This window comes from Cadophora gregata (genome assembly GCF_030347475.1).
Source record: "Cadophora gregata isolate MNR1 chromosome Unknown scaffold_5, whole genome shotgun sequence".
NCBI classification, from domain to species: Eukaryota; Fungi; Ascomycota; class Leotiomycetes; order Helotiales; family Ploettnerulaceae; genus Cadophora; species Cadophora gregata.
The window spans coordinates 2870933-2884978 of NW_026695928.1; the positions used below are offsets into that span (position 1 = coordinate 2870933).

Consider the following 14046-nt stretch of genomic DNA (forward strand, 5'->3'; position numbering starts at 1 on the left):
ATATGAAAATGGACTCCTTGGTTCAGATACCGCGCTTTCTCAATAGATATATCACCAAGGTCCCAATATCGCCCTTCACGATTCATGTTTGGCAATTGACGTCCAAGCCAAGCTGTGTATTCGTACATCCCTAGTCTCATCATACATTTCAGCCACAATGTGACTCCCGATCTGTGGAAATTTTGAGGAGAGAACTTCCTGGATGTCTGTCTAGCTGTCGCTACCACCCGATCTTTCGCTTTTAGCACACAATTACTCTCAATTGACCGCTGTCGTGGAGCATTCTGGAAGTCGGAGATCGATCTGACTGATTGATTAGGTTGCCAATTCCTTCAGCAGCGTCTCGTCACTCCGGCGTGAGGTTTTCAACACCTCCTCCCGAGTCCGATTTTTCCGCATCTCGAGGTTGAAATGGAAACTCATCCGACTGCAAATACCGTGGCCTCATCCCATCTGCATTCAACTCCACAAATTCCAACCCAGTAGCCTTCACAGTAAATTTAGAAGCACTCCCAACGTCCCCAAAGCTCCGTCTCAGATCTTTCAAAATCCTCCCACTTTGCTCCTCATACAATTTCGACGCGACAGTCACATGCGGCGACTCATCGTGCAATTCCTCAATGAGTTTCCTCCGCACACTTCTCCCTTTCCTGTCCCCAAGATGAGCAGTTGCTGTTTTCCCATACTCGTCAACAACACCAATCAGTTCTTTCCGGAGTTTTTGCACGATCTCAGAGAGCTCGTAAGACCAGTACTCTAGCGCGACGTAGTCGTTCTTCCCTTCTGATCCTGTGGACATGCGATAAGGTCTTGTGAAGGTGATTTCAAATGGCGGGAACCGTTTCGAGGCTTTAGATACCGCACGCCGACAGATGTTGGGGTCGAGTGCTGGGAGTCGGAAGAGTGTTATGTGAGACCATGTGGATTCTTGTGAAGGGTATAGTCTTGGCGTACGATACTCGGGTTGGTTATATTTGTCGATCAGGGATCTTATACCAGTGCAGGAGCTAGGCTCTAACACAGCGTGGATATTGTAGACGTATCTGGTGGGCTTTAGGATGGAGCCCATCGTTGACTGTCCTTGGGGATGAAATATCTGGAGCTGAGTGCAGCTTGGTATCGGTGCAGGGTCTTGTGACGTTGACCTGTCACGATTCACAATCATCAGACAAATATGGTGCTGTAGACATGACTCTTATTTTTGATGGATGAACAGCACTCTTGGGTTCGGATAATGCCGGTGTGTGGTGCTGGTGCAATGCTGGAGGTCACTTTCATGACGAAGAGTTGAGATCAATGTTGCTGACTAAGCAGCGCTGGCCGATATAGTGGCACGGGCATGAAACTTAAGACACATCTACAGAGACAAATTTAATTATATCAGTTTCTGTCGAAATGAGAATATAAGGCTCAATCGATCTAGATAATTGGATGGGTTGTCGCCACTTTAATATATATATGAGTGTCTTTCCCGGGCAGGACTGATATTTAAGGTCCAGAAAAGTGGTCAGCTAGCTTCAGCAACTCGGACCATCTGGCATCCTTCCGAATTTCAATCTTCTTTTCCGGAGTCATGACTTTAAACTCGTCAATCTTGTTGGTACCGTACGAATAATCTTTTTCGTCGTTTACAAAAGCAACCAGGTCACGGATCCAGTCCTCCAATAGAACTCGCTCATCGGGAGTTGGACCATGATGTATGGAAAAGCTAGATGAGATTAGTCACGATCAAGAGTCGAGACAAAATTCCTGAACTTACTTCCAAACAGGTCTGTCCATCGCATGCGTCACACCCCATTCCATTGGTGCAGTCTTCTCGTCGATGAATGACATCCTATACGCGATTTGATACCTCCAGATATCCTTGACATCGACTCCGTGTTTAATCAACGAGTTTACCAAAAACCTCGAGGGTGCACGAACTTGGCCATCGGAGATTATACTACCGTACAGTGCCAACCACTCCCTCTTATCGTTGCTTGTTGGCACTTTATACCAAGGAAGCACTCGATCAGCTGTTGTTGGTCCATAATAATTTGTGATTTGCAGCCGAAGGGATTCCTCATTGGGTTCTGGAGGATTGTACACCGAGTACAGACTTTCTTCGTTAAGCATTTCACCAATCAGCAGCTTCATTCCACGCTTCTTGAACTCTTTCGCGAACTCTCCGCTTCGTTGATACTCGATCATGCCCGACAGGATAAAATCTTCATCTGTGATTGGTCGGAAAGTGTGGTTCTCGAGGTCCTTGATCGCGGCGACCAAATCATTTGCGTCGATCTTTCGCAGGATAGAAAGCTTCTCAGCTCCAGAGAGGTCTTTTGATATCTTGAAGTGGTCACAAACTTCTTCGAATTGGGGCTGTGTTTCCTTAAGTGGTCGTGGTTGAGCGGGAATTGCGTTTGAAAACATCAAGAAACGATTGAACAAGGACTCGCCAGCAGCCGGTGAAGGATTCTTTCGGAAATCGTGGAGGATTTGCGCATGTACTCCATATGCACCAGCACTTCTCCCTCCCAAAGTGACATTGTTTGGGTCTCCCCCAAACGCAGAGATGTTCTCGTGAACCCACTCCATGGCGAGTCTTTCATCCCAGAGACCATAGTTTCCTACTGATCCATCGCCACTCTCCTCTTTCAGCTCTTCGCTTGACAGAAACCCGAAAATGTTCAGTCTGTACCCAATGGCGACAAAAACCGCATTAAGTCCACCAGTGGAAATCAACTCTATGGGATCCATGCTCGCCTCCTGTGAGGGATCGCCAATCTGAAACCAACCCCCATGCAGCCACAACATAACCGGCCACTTCTTCCCCTCTTCTCCAGGCTTCACAACCGGCGTCCATATGTTCACTCGCAGACAATCTTCGCTGTACACCACTTCTGATTTCCCTTGCTCTGCAATCGAAGCGAATTTTGCTTGAGGACATACTGGACCGAATTTCCTGCCATCGTACGGAATGCCATGGCCGTCTTCATAGCGGTAGGCTTTGGGAATCGGACGCGGCTTTTTCCATCTGTATTCGCCTGTGGGTGGGAGAGCGTAGGGAATTCCAGCGTATCGACGAACTTTGGAATCGAACTCTAGTCCTTTGATTAGCCACGGCTGCCGGGCAACTTGACTTCGTGTTCTGTCACGCTGTATGGTGATAATACGTTTCCCATTCTGTTGTGCGAAATGAAGTTTAAGTTTTTGTTTCTTGAAAATAATTCTGCATGATTCCCCCATCTGGCATTTCCAATTCTTCTATAAAGTTGTTCAAGAGTGGGGAGGTTGTAGTGACTCCAAACATCGCGTCATTAGCGAGCTCACTAGTCAAGACACTCAGGGGTAGGTGGTGATAGACAAAGGGATATCCGAAGCCAAGGAAGCTTAGATAACTAAATCTGGCCAAGATCATAAATTCCGCATCCGCTTCCGTGTCAATTTCCTTCTATCGTTGTTAGAACTGGCTTGTTGACTGCAACTTATCAGGCTATACCTCCTGCGCCGCGGCCAAATTGATGCAACACCATGCTAAAGTACCATCAAACCCCGCATTCTGGCACTACGCTGGGCAGGGAAGACATTGCCAGGAAGCAATATGACTGTAATCCAGTCATACCACAAGTTTCTTCTTCTGCAAAAATAACTGAGGGCACTTCGCTTTGCTTCTTTCATGTCTGTGAAGGATATTTGTAAAATTATCACATGGTCCTCAATCTCTTCGCATCTCATCAGCTGAAGTCGAAGACTGTCACATTTCAATGTCCTTAGAAAAGATAACCTCCCGGAGCAAACCCCATATTTGTTTACTCTCCAGTGCAGCTCCACCCGAGTCGTCCACTTTTGCTCCACAGCCCATACCACAAGTTCTTGGCATCAAATTCTTATCTCAAGGATGGGGTCCGGATGGTATCCGTATTTCGACATCACTTGTGATAAGCTAGTGAAGAAAGGCCGAGTAATGCGATACCGGTGATTTTTGAAAGCCCGTCAGGCAGATAAAATTCTGCCTTGCCTAGCAAGTCAACAATTCGCCTCTCATCCACATCTCGGAGAACGGAAACTGAGCTGGTAACTATTTGGCTGTCGTTTAAATGGCCTCACACATAGCCACTGAAACAAAGGAGAGCAAGGAGCTGGATGCCATTGCTGAACCTGCCAGAGGCATCGGGGGCGACGTTGAAAATGGGGATTCGAATTCGTTGCACAAGGGATCCGATGAGGAGATTGCGGCAGACACAGTGGCAGCCGCAGGCGAATACACTGCAGAACAATATCGCAAGTTACTTTGGAGGATAGATTTGTATCTACGTCCAGTCATGTTGGTAAGTTAAGCCGGTCAACTTTATATTCGACACGTACTGATTTTACTCAGATTTGCTAGGGCACTCAACAGGCAGACAAAACTGGTATCAGTACACAGGCCATCTTTGGCATCAGCAAAGACACACATCTTGTTGGTCAACAATTCTCATGTAAGCCCAATTTCAGATTCATCTCATCATTCTTTACTGATTCCAAACCCTAGGCTTAACGACGTTATTCTACCTCGCCTACATGGTCTGCGAAGCACCAGCCAACTATCTCATGCAAAAATTCCCTCTCGGCAAATTCCTCTCACTTTGCATGTTCTTCTGGGGAATAATCGTACTCTGTATAGCCTTCGGCAAGAACTGGACCGATCTTATGATCCTTCGAGCCCTCCAAGGAGCACCCGAATGTACCATCTCTCCGACGTTCATACTGATCACCGGATCTCGGTATACATCTCGCGAGCACACACCTTGTGAGAGCCATCATTTCGGGTTTGATTAACTATGGAATTGGTGCCCATGCCCAGAATCACCCTGGTGGTCTTGCACCGTGGAAGGGGATTTCGTTCTTCCTTGGATCATTGACAACTATTGACTCGATCTTGGTATCTTTTGCGCTGGGCACGCCAAGTGAAGTCAGATGGCTGAACGCTGATGAGAAGCGAGCTGCTGCTGCAAGAGTCGTCTCGAATCAGACTGGAACGGATCGTCAGAAGAGGACTGAGTGGAAGTGGGACCAGGTATGGATTGTCATTTCACTTATTTTTGCCAAGCATGACTGACAAAGACAGGCCATCGACACTTTCAAAGATCCACAGACCTGGTTCTTCTTCTTTGTTCAGATCGTCAATGCGCTTCCAAATGGGGGAAAGACAACTTTCGGAAAGCTGATTTGGGTCTCGTTTGGCTTCACTAATCTCGAGACTCTGGTCAAGGGAACTGTCCCAGAATATTTATTTTCTATTCTTTGGTTCCTCATCGCTGGTAACACGACATTGAAGAAGCCGAATCTCAGATGTACGGTTGATGTCCCACCTTACGAGATCTTATGCTGACATCGATAGTCTACTTTATGTTTGCCTCTCTCATTCCCGCTTTCACTGGAATGATGGCCATCGCTCTCCTTCCTCAGACTGGAAACCTGTGGGTCAGATGGTTTTTGTACCAGACACCACTTTTGGAAGTCTTCCTAATTTGTGTAAGTCATCACCCCCCCAGGTTCCGTTACATCAGCCTTGCTGTTCATCGCATATTGCGTAGGCAATGCGATCGGTGCTCAAGTCTTCCAGGCCAAAGATGCACCAAGATATATACCAGGACTTACAGTCTGTGGTGTCATGTATGGCGTGGAGTTCACCTTGATGGTGTGTTGGAGAACTTACTGTAAGTATTTCTGATGAGCACATTAGGAATTTGGCTAATGATGGATTAGACGCGTGTCAGAATAAGAGGCGGGCGAAGAAGATTGCTGAGATGGGTATCAGTCCTGACGAGAGCGCCAGGATTGGTGCGATGAATGCTGAGGCGGATATGAATGACTTTGATAATATCCATTTCAAGTATCAGATGTAGAAGATAAGAACTTAGCAATGAGCATAGCAGTTGATGAAATGCAATCCACTTCGGTTTGACGTGAATTATTTCTTTGTGGCCCACACTGCAGCACATGCGGAACAATTCCTTCATCTCGTAACAATATCCTTGTAGTGTACAAAGACTGCGAGCCTTTCCCTTTATTCTCATATTGTCGCTGGCAACAATCAGCGGGGACAACACAATGGAACAGCTCGAACTAGACAACGCCAAAATAAACAATCCCTCGCAGCATCATATATCTATCCTACCAGCTCAGCCATGAATATAGCGTCTTCATCCTCACAGTACCTCCAGCCTTGCACAGACTACCATAGACCAGTCCAGTATGTCTCCTCCAGCCAACAACGACGTCTTCTGCTGTTCCGCAGCAAAGATACGCATAACAACCGCCAGCCCTGACCACAAACTCCTCGATTTCGTCATCTCCACTCTAGAAGGCAAGCTCCCCTGCCGTGCCAAGGTCCCCGTTTACATGGAAGACGAAGATATCGGTGACTACGTCTTTTCCGTCATCACCTTAGAATCCGACATCCCGTATGTCACCACAGAGCTCTTCAGCAACTTCCATGTCACGGGCCCTGAATCCGATCCGTCGATTCTGCTAGTCACAATTTCCAAGACAATGTTGAGAGAGGAATTTGATGTGGATGTGGAGAGTGAGGTTCGTCTGGCATGTGAAGAGCATCCGCATGATTTCTTCCGGGTGGGCCTTCTCAAGCGGAAGGCTGATAGCTCCAGTGAGACCTCTGATGAGGAGTCTGTTCTGAGTCAGATGTTGAGTTCTAACGCCATGGCGGAGCATGATCGAACGTTGGACCCGCGTTACGCAACTGGTTTGGGAGGTAGTTCCGACCCGGGTCATGAATCTGGATCTGAATCGGATCGGATGTCTGATACAGATCATGGTCCAATAACAAAGTCTGACGGAGAACTTGATAGAGGACGAAAGCTCAGCGGAGAGTGGTTCTAGTGAAAGACATTATTCAGAACTCAGATCCTAGTGGGTCTGGCTTCATTTACTGAATTCTCAATGACTTCTACGTCCCCCGGTTGAGTACAATTTCACATATTTACTTCAATATTTCAATAGCTTTCCTGTATATGTGAGATATCCTAAGAACATGAAACCTATGACAAGACTTAATTTTATCCTTCGTGTGAAAAGCTAAATTCAGGTGTAGTTGGTAAAATAGTAAGATTCTCAACCATACTGTGACGGTGCGAATCGTTATACCTAAGTATAGTCCGATAGCAGAATAGAAGCTACTTCTATTCTAGTACCCTTTTGGGCTAGTTGGCCGAGTGGTAAAGCTATCACCTACTTGTTGTGTCTCTATGGAACCAGACCGTCACACATACGTTCATTGGATATCTTCCTTATGTACCGACAGAGCGGGGTGAGATAGAGTAGCTTCAGCGAAGATAATAGAATTAGAATATATTTCCACGACTCCATCCTTCTTGTCTTGTGGTGTTGAGGGTTTATTTGTAGAAGCGCGGAATTTGTGTTCTCCAAGGTACACTGCAAACAGCCGCCCAAAACGGACGACAAAGCTTTCCCTTATCCTGGCTAATAGCTGTTCGAATTCGTACAGTACAAGATGCGTGGTTTAAATGAAAATATTGAAAGGAGAACAGACAATCCGATTTTTGGGACATCTTTACACAATGCCAAACTGGGTAATCCGATGTGAGGCGGCAAGAGGAGGCGTCTTCCTCAGGTACACAAAATTCCACTAATGTCCCAGAGCTGATGCTTTGAAACGCAATTAAATGTAGCATAGAGTTCAACTCTTTCTACTCATAGAGTTACTGCATACATATATGCTTTGGCTGTCTTGGAATGAAAGCTAGTTCTTTGTTTACCTCATTCTCGCTTATTCACGGCGGAGCCAAGTAAGCATCTTGGCATCCACAACCGCATGCGGCGTTAGAAAGTCAATGGGTGCGGATTAGTCCTTCCTTATTGTTTGCTAAAGTATGATGAAGGTATTGAAACGCTCGAATTACGGCGCTGATAGGTTAGGAGTCCAATCCTTCCCAGACTTCATGAACTCACTACTTGCAAGGTGTTGTCCATACCCTGTGAAGACGCTCATAGACTCATACCACCACTTCTTCACTACGGATGTCATCCTGTCATTTGTTCATATTGATTCCCTTGCAATCTAGGTCTCGTTAGAATACACATAGCAAAATAAGGCTACGGCCTCGTCAAACTTCTTGACACTAGTTGATAACAGTCATAATACGTTAGATCATGCTAATCAGAAATCAGAAATCATACAACACGAATCAATGACTCCCACACCCAGGTACTCGGAGGCCTGCCGCCTACGCCAAAACGAATCTACAACTACGCCTCCTTCATAATGGCACATGCCGCAGTGTAAGTTCATGCAGCACCGGCCTCAACTGCCAATAAATCGTATACGAATACGCCAACGGCACTCCAGCCCTCTGCATCCTCCTATTAATCTCGGGCAGCGCGGGATCAATCATAACCTTATCACCATCCAGCGTGCTCCCACAAGGGATACAGCAAAACACCCAATCGATAATCTCGCCTCCCTTATTATTCAGCCGATATATCTCCGCGCAGTCGCTCTCGAACTGCTGTCGCGATAAACCAAGCCGCTGCATCGCAAACGTGTATTGTGGTGTCGACCCGTCGCGGATGAAACTCCAGCGCAGGAGCACGTCGGACTCGCCGCCGCCGCTGAGCTCGCTTTGGTATTTGTGGTTGCCGGCTATGCCGCCGTTGATGTTGGTGGTGTTCATTTGCGCGGTCATGGTTGCGCCGGCGTCGTATTGCATGTTCCCGTCTGCACCGATGGTGTACTGTGGGCCTGGCATAGGTAGATAGGCGGGTTCGGGAACCGACTTTCGTTGTATGTTTTGTTGTTGCATGGCTATGTCGGTCAAGCGAAGTCGTTGTTGATTGAATCTGGGGGAAGGGGTCTGCTGAATGGTTTTTGGACTGTGCAACCAACTCTCACCCAATGTTGGACTTGTCTGGAAGGGAATGAGGATTCCAGGGTTTAAGTATACACTGCATAATTCAGCTGAGGGTATGTCTAGGAAGGTTTGGCTAAGCAATTTTGCGAAGTAGGCTAGCTCGAGGTTGTTGCATTATCATGATCAAACGTGCCTATTCTAATCCCCCCTAACTTGCCCCATAAGGCTTGTCTTCTAGAGTCCAGACGGTGTGGCTTCTCTAGTGTTGGAAGCCTGGAATCCAACTTGTCCTCGCTAGAACAAATTTAGTGTTCTTAGCCCCTTTCATGCCTAGCTACCTCCATAACACTATCGTCCAGCTGCATATATGTAGGTATTATTAAAGCGACAGCAAGCCGTATAAACTTGTTCAGCGCACCGAACTAGTCTTCACTGTTAATCTCACCTACTCACCGACTAGTAGCTTGTCGATGTGTCCCTAACACAGCATCAGCCAAGCCACTTTAAGTAAACACCACCTGACACGGCTAAGCATTCCGAGAGATACCCAAGCACGAGGCAGACAGCGGTCGCCTATCTACCACAGCTGATAAGAGGATAAGCTTAAAACTTGCTGAGCCTCTTCATGCGGACAATCAGCTGTACATTTTCGTAAAAAGGCGAATGGGATCTTTCGTGGCTTGTTATTGTGAGGCAGAGAGGTTAGAAGTGGCGTTGTAAGCTTTCGCTTAACAGGTCTGGGCTGCTCTAGTCGCGCCATCGGTACCGCGACTTCTCAGCCCAGCTGGCTGGAAGCTGGGCGGTGTGTTCGAGAAGCAGGTTCCCTGTCTGTCGATGCTTAAGTATTGGACTTGATCTGCTCAGCTTGAATAGTTGGTACGTGATGGATTTCATTGTCACCTTGGCTGCGAGGACATGCTTTCAATACTTCATTGGTGTGGTGTTCTTCGTTCTAATCCCCCATTCTCAACTAACTCCCATCTGAAGCAAATGCAATCAGATCATTCTCAATTCCATATCTTTCGGCCACTGTCGCCATCCCAGACGTTGCCCAATTTCAGTCAGAATATAGCAAATTCAAAGGAAATTTGTCACCTTGCTCCAAACTCCCACACGATTAGGATTGAGCCGTCTAGACATACTGCCAAGCACCAAAAGGAGCTGGTTCAGGCAAGATCGTGGTCTTCAAACCTTCCAACTCAATACAGTCCGTAAGATTGAACTTTGGAGTCTTGACGAAGATTTGGTAGGTGGCGATATCTTCCATGTAGGAAGGGACATCTGGACAGGCGAAGACGCCTTCTGTGAAGGTGTTTCTGTCAGCTTGTTGCGAGGGAGGGTACAGCCCAATACGGTGAAGAAGAATCAAGACGGGGAGGTATGCGAGGATTGAGAGGGATAGAGAATGTACCAGTTGATCCATCGGGGGCCTTCCATGTGAAGACATCGGCATTCGCCTCGCAATCAGAACTGATAGTCACATTGACAAATCTACCTCGATAAGCACCAGTAGGAACAGACGCAGAGTGAGCTTGGGTATATCCAATTGAGCCTTCTGACCGAACGAAGGTTTGTTGACCACCAGGAACCTCGACCTGTCAATCAATCGCTATCAGTACTCCAGCTTGGCAACATGGCCATTCATTTGCCCAGAAGTACGAGAAGAATTTGGGTCAATACTTACCCACATAGCGCTCAAAGCACCGGCGACGATAGTATCAGTGGCATTTGGGCAATTGGGATCAACGAGCGTTGGACAGTAAGTGGTTGGAGCATCAAGCCCGAGATAGAATGCTTGACCGGAGGCTTGGATCTTTTGGTTGTGGAGGAGGCCGTTGGGGTTGAAGGTCGTCAAAGTGAAGATTTGGGCGTTGGTGAGCGTGACGAAGGAGAGAACGGCCACGAGGAGGGAGGACATCTTGTATGACTGAGGAGGAGACCTCTGTTGTAGATTTTACAAAAGAGAAATGGAGAGAGTGATTGTTGAGATGTTGATCTCTAGATCGTGGTCGTGGTATCGAGGGAGACGTAAATATCGGCGGAGATGAAAGTGAGGAGAAAAGGAGAAATTAATAGGGAACTGGAAGTCGAGGTTCAGCTTTTGACATCACACTCCTCTCGTCTAATCTCAATTCTAAGGACCCAGAATGAGGCAGGCAGCTTCCCTCCCGCTCTTTCCTATTTCGTTTCGCTAGTCACACATTTCAACTCACAACTGAGACTCATCAACTCTTTCCTCTAGCAGATACCTATTACCTACCTAGTACCTTTCCGTCACGGGAGTAACATGATCACCAGATTCTTGAGCAGTTGCCCTCTTGTACGATTCATTCAAATTGCTCCAGAGACAATCTTTAAAATGCGGGGAAATTCTTGTGTCAGATGAATGAATGCATGGTGCCGGCAGAAGTCCATCTGTCGTACGAGGATGGTGGTAACCGAGGACGTTTTTGAGCGGAGAGGGGCATTAGGTGTTTCAGTCTTCGGTGTGATGCCACCATTTGTGTAAACTGGAAACTAAGAATGAAAGATAAGGTAGTAGGGAACACAAGAATCTACTTGCAGGATTGAGGATATACTCCGAATCAAAGCCCGCCTCGATGACGTAGAATTGCCAAGCATAGATCTGATGCAAGCAAGCTTTTAAGGTTCTGACATCCGGCTCCATACCGTATCAAAGGACTTTATTTCCGCTTCCATGTCTCATATATCCAGTTCCAAGTCCCATCCAAATCCCCACTATCACCCATCCTCATTATAAAAACAAACTGAAGTAGATAACAGAATATAAAAATACATCACACCTCCCCGAAGAACCTCCACAGCCAGCCCAGCCCAACCCATCCTAACCCCGCTTCCGCGTACTTAAAATGTGGCTCAGCAAGCGCGCATTGCGTGGATCTGGTTGACAGGATCTCAGCCCTGCACTCCACTCAGTACTCCACTGAAGCTCGCCGCTGAACAAACCAATCAGAATCCTAGTTCACCCTGCCAACTCATGCATGCACTTAAAACCGGGCTATCAAACCAGCTGGACTGGACTGACGGGGTAGTGGGTGGTTCTTCATCTTTATCTTGACTACAAGTCTGCTTTCAACTTTCAAAGCTCTGCAACCTCACTTCTGACTAAATTGGATCTTTGATTATTCGGGTTTTTGGTAAGGGTTTTTCTCTCTTCCTTTCTTTGATAGCAGTTGCAAAGAAACACTCTGCGCCGCTTCCTTTCAGTTACGGCTTCAAGGCTGTTCATTCCAAGAAAGCTTGACTGAGATCACTGCAGCCTCACTACATCACAACTCTCCCGACACCAAACCCAACCTCAAAAGTACCACCCATTTCCAAATTCTCCACCTCAAATCAACCATCCCAGAATCTCCAAACTTTCCAACACCACGCCTCAAAAATGTGCGCCTCCACCACCTCTTCCACCCTCGTAAACCGCAACGGCCCCGGCTCCGCCGCCTCCTCCACAATCAGCAGCATTGTCAAAGGTGGCGAGGGTGGCGCTGCGGGAAAGACAAAGTGTATTGAGTGTGATGGGTATGAGTGTTGCTGTATCCCGATTCCGTGTACGGTTATGTAGGGGGAGGGGGGGCTTGAGCGGTTTATGACTGGAGGAGGGGGGAGGGAATGGGATAAGGAGGACGGGAGGAGAGCGGGAGATGGGGGAAGAGGGGAGGATGATATACCAGGATATTGCTGCGTTGGTTTTGTATTTGCGATGTTTTTGTGATACTTTGATATTGCGGATATGATGAAAAGGGAGAGTTTGCGCTTTGGAAATGATAACTGTCTTGGCTTCTTTTGCTGCTTTGGCTTTGAGCAAGCAACACGACCACAAATATGACCCCATGATGGATTTGCAATTATTTATGTCTCTATTGCGATCGTGAGATTACTTCCTTGCCCCATGTTTACAATGTGATTTATTGTGGTCTGCGAATGTTGGAGTCCCGGTCGTTGGAAGGAGTGCAATATTATGCATCCATATCAGTCCCCATGATGTCTCAGGATATGTAGTTCAACTCCTGTACCTCCCACCCGTCAAGCAACACCAAACTTCCTCTCCAACTCGTCCCAAACATCCTTCCCCTCCTCAACTACCTTCCTCTCCTCTTTCTTCCCCACCACACCCTCCAAAACTCCCTTATCCAGCTCCAAACCCGCACCTAATCCCTCTAGAATAGTCTCCACCTTCACCTTCATCTCCCTAATCCCCTTCGTCTCAGCCCGCGACCGGTCCAACTGATCTTGCATCATCAGAATCAAACTCTCCCGAGCTTGATGTGGACGGTATTCGTTGAGCAGGTGGTGGAAATTCACGAAGAGGGTTTTGATATGGTCGACTTTCTCAGCGTACTATAATTTACCCAGTATCAGCCTCTTAATCTCCAATCCGCAAAGCAGGATAGAATAACATCAAGAGGGGTGGCCTTGGGTTTTGGGGAAGGAGAGGAAATCAAAGGAAGAACGTACCTGCTCGGGATCAATACTCATAATCCCCACCAGCTCCAAGAAATTCAATAACAGCGATTTCGCCATCCGCTTCAGTATAAACGCCCGATCGGCATGCTTGCCATTCCCATTCGGCGTCCCAGGCGGTGTATACAATTGTTCCAATCCAAGAGCTTGTAACGTAGGGAGCGGTTCATCGAGCTATCACCACGAATAATCAGCATCACTTCTTCCAACACTCCCGACTCCCATCTCTCCCCTCTTCCCTCATTTCAATCCACCACCACAAAATAAGAAAACAAAACATACCCTAAACAAATCCCCAAAACACCTATACACGCCATCCGCCGGCGGCTCAGGCGGCTGCAGGTCCCGCAACTCGGCAGGCAGATCCAGTATCCGCACCGGCACCTGCTTCGCTGGATCTTGTGCCTGGCGCGGGTATGACAGTTCGGCGGAACGGAGAGTGGCGATCTGAGCGGTGTTTTCGGGCGTGAAGGATTTCCAGAAGGGGGGAGGGGAGGGGAAGGCTGTTGCGAGGGAGGAGGCGGGTTGTTGTTGTTGTTCTTCCATGTTCAGTGGCAGAGATGCGGGAGATAGACGGCGTTGCTGAGAGTAGAGGAAGCTGAAGGGGAGCGCGGAGTATGCGACTGGGTTGTATTGAGGATCTTCGTGGATTTGGTCGTGGTGTTCTGGTTGTTTTGGTTGTTAGATTTAGAAGCTCAAGCCGCGGTGGAGC

General features: G+C 47.5%; 7 protein-coding genes across 7 annotated transcripts; 2 read left to right on the top strand and 5 right to left on the bottom strand.

The window, feature by feature from the left end:
- Positions 1-346: 346 nt before the first annotated feature.
- Positions 347-1165, bottom strand: ONS95_011718 (uncharacterized protein; the record flags this gene model as incomplete). Its single annotated transcript, XM_058505345.1, has 1 exon — positions 347-1165. The coding sequence occupies one exon, from the start codon at positions 1163-1165 to the stop codon at positions 347-349; it is 819 nt and encodes a 272-aa protein (XP_058359902.1).
- A 323-nt stretch (positions 1166-1488) lies between these two features.
- Positions 1489-3228, bottom strand: ONS95_011719 (uncharacterized protein; the record flags this gene model as incomplete). The annotated part of the gene is made up of 2 exons (XM_058505346.1): positions 1489-1708; positions 1760-3228. 2 exons carry the CDS (start codon positions 3226-3228, stop codon positions 1489-1491), a joined length of 1689 nt encoding a protein of 562 aa, XP_058359903.1.
- Positions 3229-4079: 851 nt separating this feature from the next.
- ONS95_011720 (uncharacterized protein) lies at positions 4080-5870 on the top strand (the record flags this gene model as incomplete). The annotated part of the gene is made up of 8 exons (XM_058505347.1): positions 4080-4310; positions 4370-4460; positions 4514-4745; positions 4777-5038; positions 5090-5315; positions 5363-5496; positions 5588-5681; positions 5731-5870. The coding sequence occupies 8 exons, from the start codon at positions 4080-4082 to the stop codon at positions 5868-5870; spliced, it is 1410 nt and encodes a 469-aa protein (XP_058359904.1).
- A 349-nt stretch (positions 5871-6219) lies between these two features.
- Positions 6220-6864, top strand: ONS95_011721 (uncharacterized protein; the record flags this gene model as incomplete). The annotated part of the gene is made up of 1 exon (XM_058505348.1): positions 6220-6864. One exon carries the CDS (start codon positions 6220-6222, stop codon positions 6862-6864), a length of 645 nt encoding a protein of 214 aa, XP_058359905.1.
- Positions 6865-8261: 1397 nt separating this feature from the next.
- Positions 8262-8804, bottom strand: ONS95_011722 (uncharacterized protein; the record flags this gene model as incomplete). The annotated part of the gene is made up of 1 exon (XM_058505349.1): positions 8262-8804. One exon carries the CDS (start codon positions 8802-8804, stop codon positions 8262-8264), a length of 543 nt encoding a protein of 180 aa, XP_058359906.1.
- Positions 8805-9984: 1180 nt separating this feature from the next.
- Positions 9985-10770, bottom strand: ONS95_011723 (uncharacterized protein; the record flags this gene model as incomplete). The annotated part of the gene is made up of 3 exons (XM_058505350.1): positions 9985-10154; positions 10264-10447; positions 10537-10770. 3 exons carry the CDS (start codon positions 10768-10770, stop codon positions 9985-9987), a joined length of 588 nt encoding a protein of 195 aa, XP_058359907.1.
- A 2126-nt stretch (positions 10771-12896) lies between these two features.
- Positions 12897-13880, bottom strand: MED7 (Mediator of RNA polymerase II transcription subunit 7; the record flags this gene model as incomplete). Its single annotated transcript, XM_058505351.1, has 3 exons — positions 12897-13211; positions 13329-13508; positions 13617-13880. The coding sequence occupies 3 exons, from the start codon at positions 13878-13880 to the stop codon at positions 12897-12899; spliced, it is 759 nt and encodes a 252-aa protein (XP_058359908.1).
- Between the last annotated feature and the right edge of the window lie 166 nt (positions 13881-14046).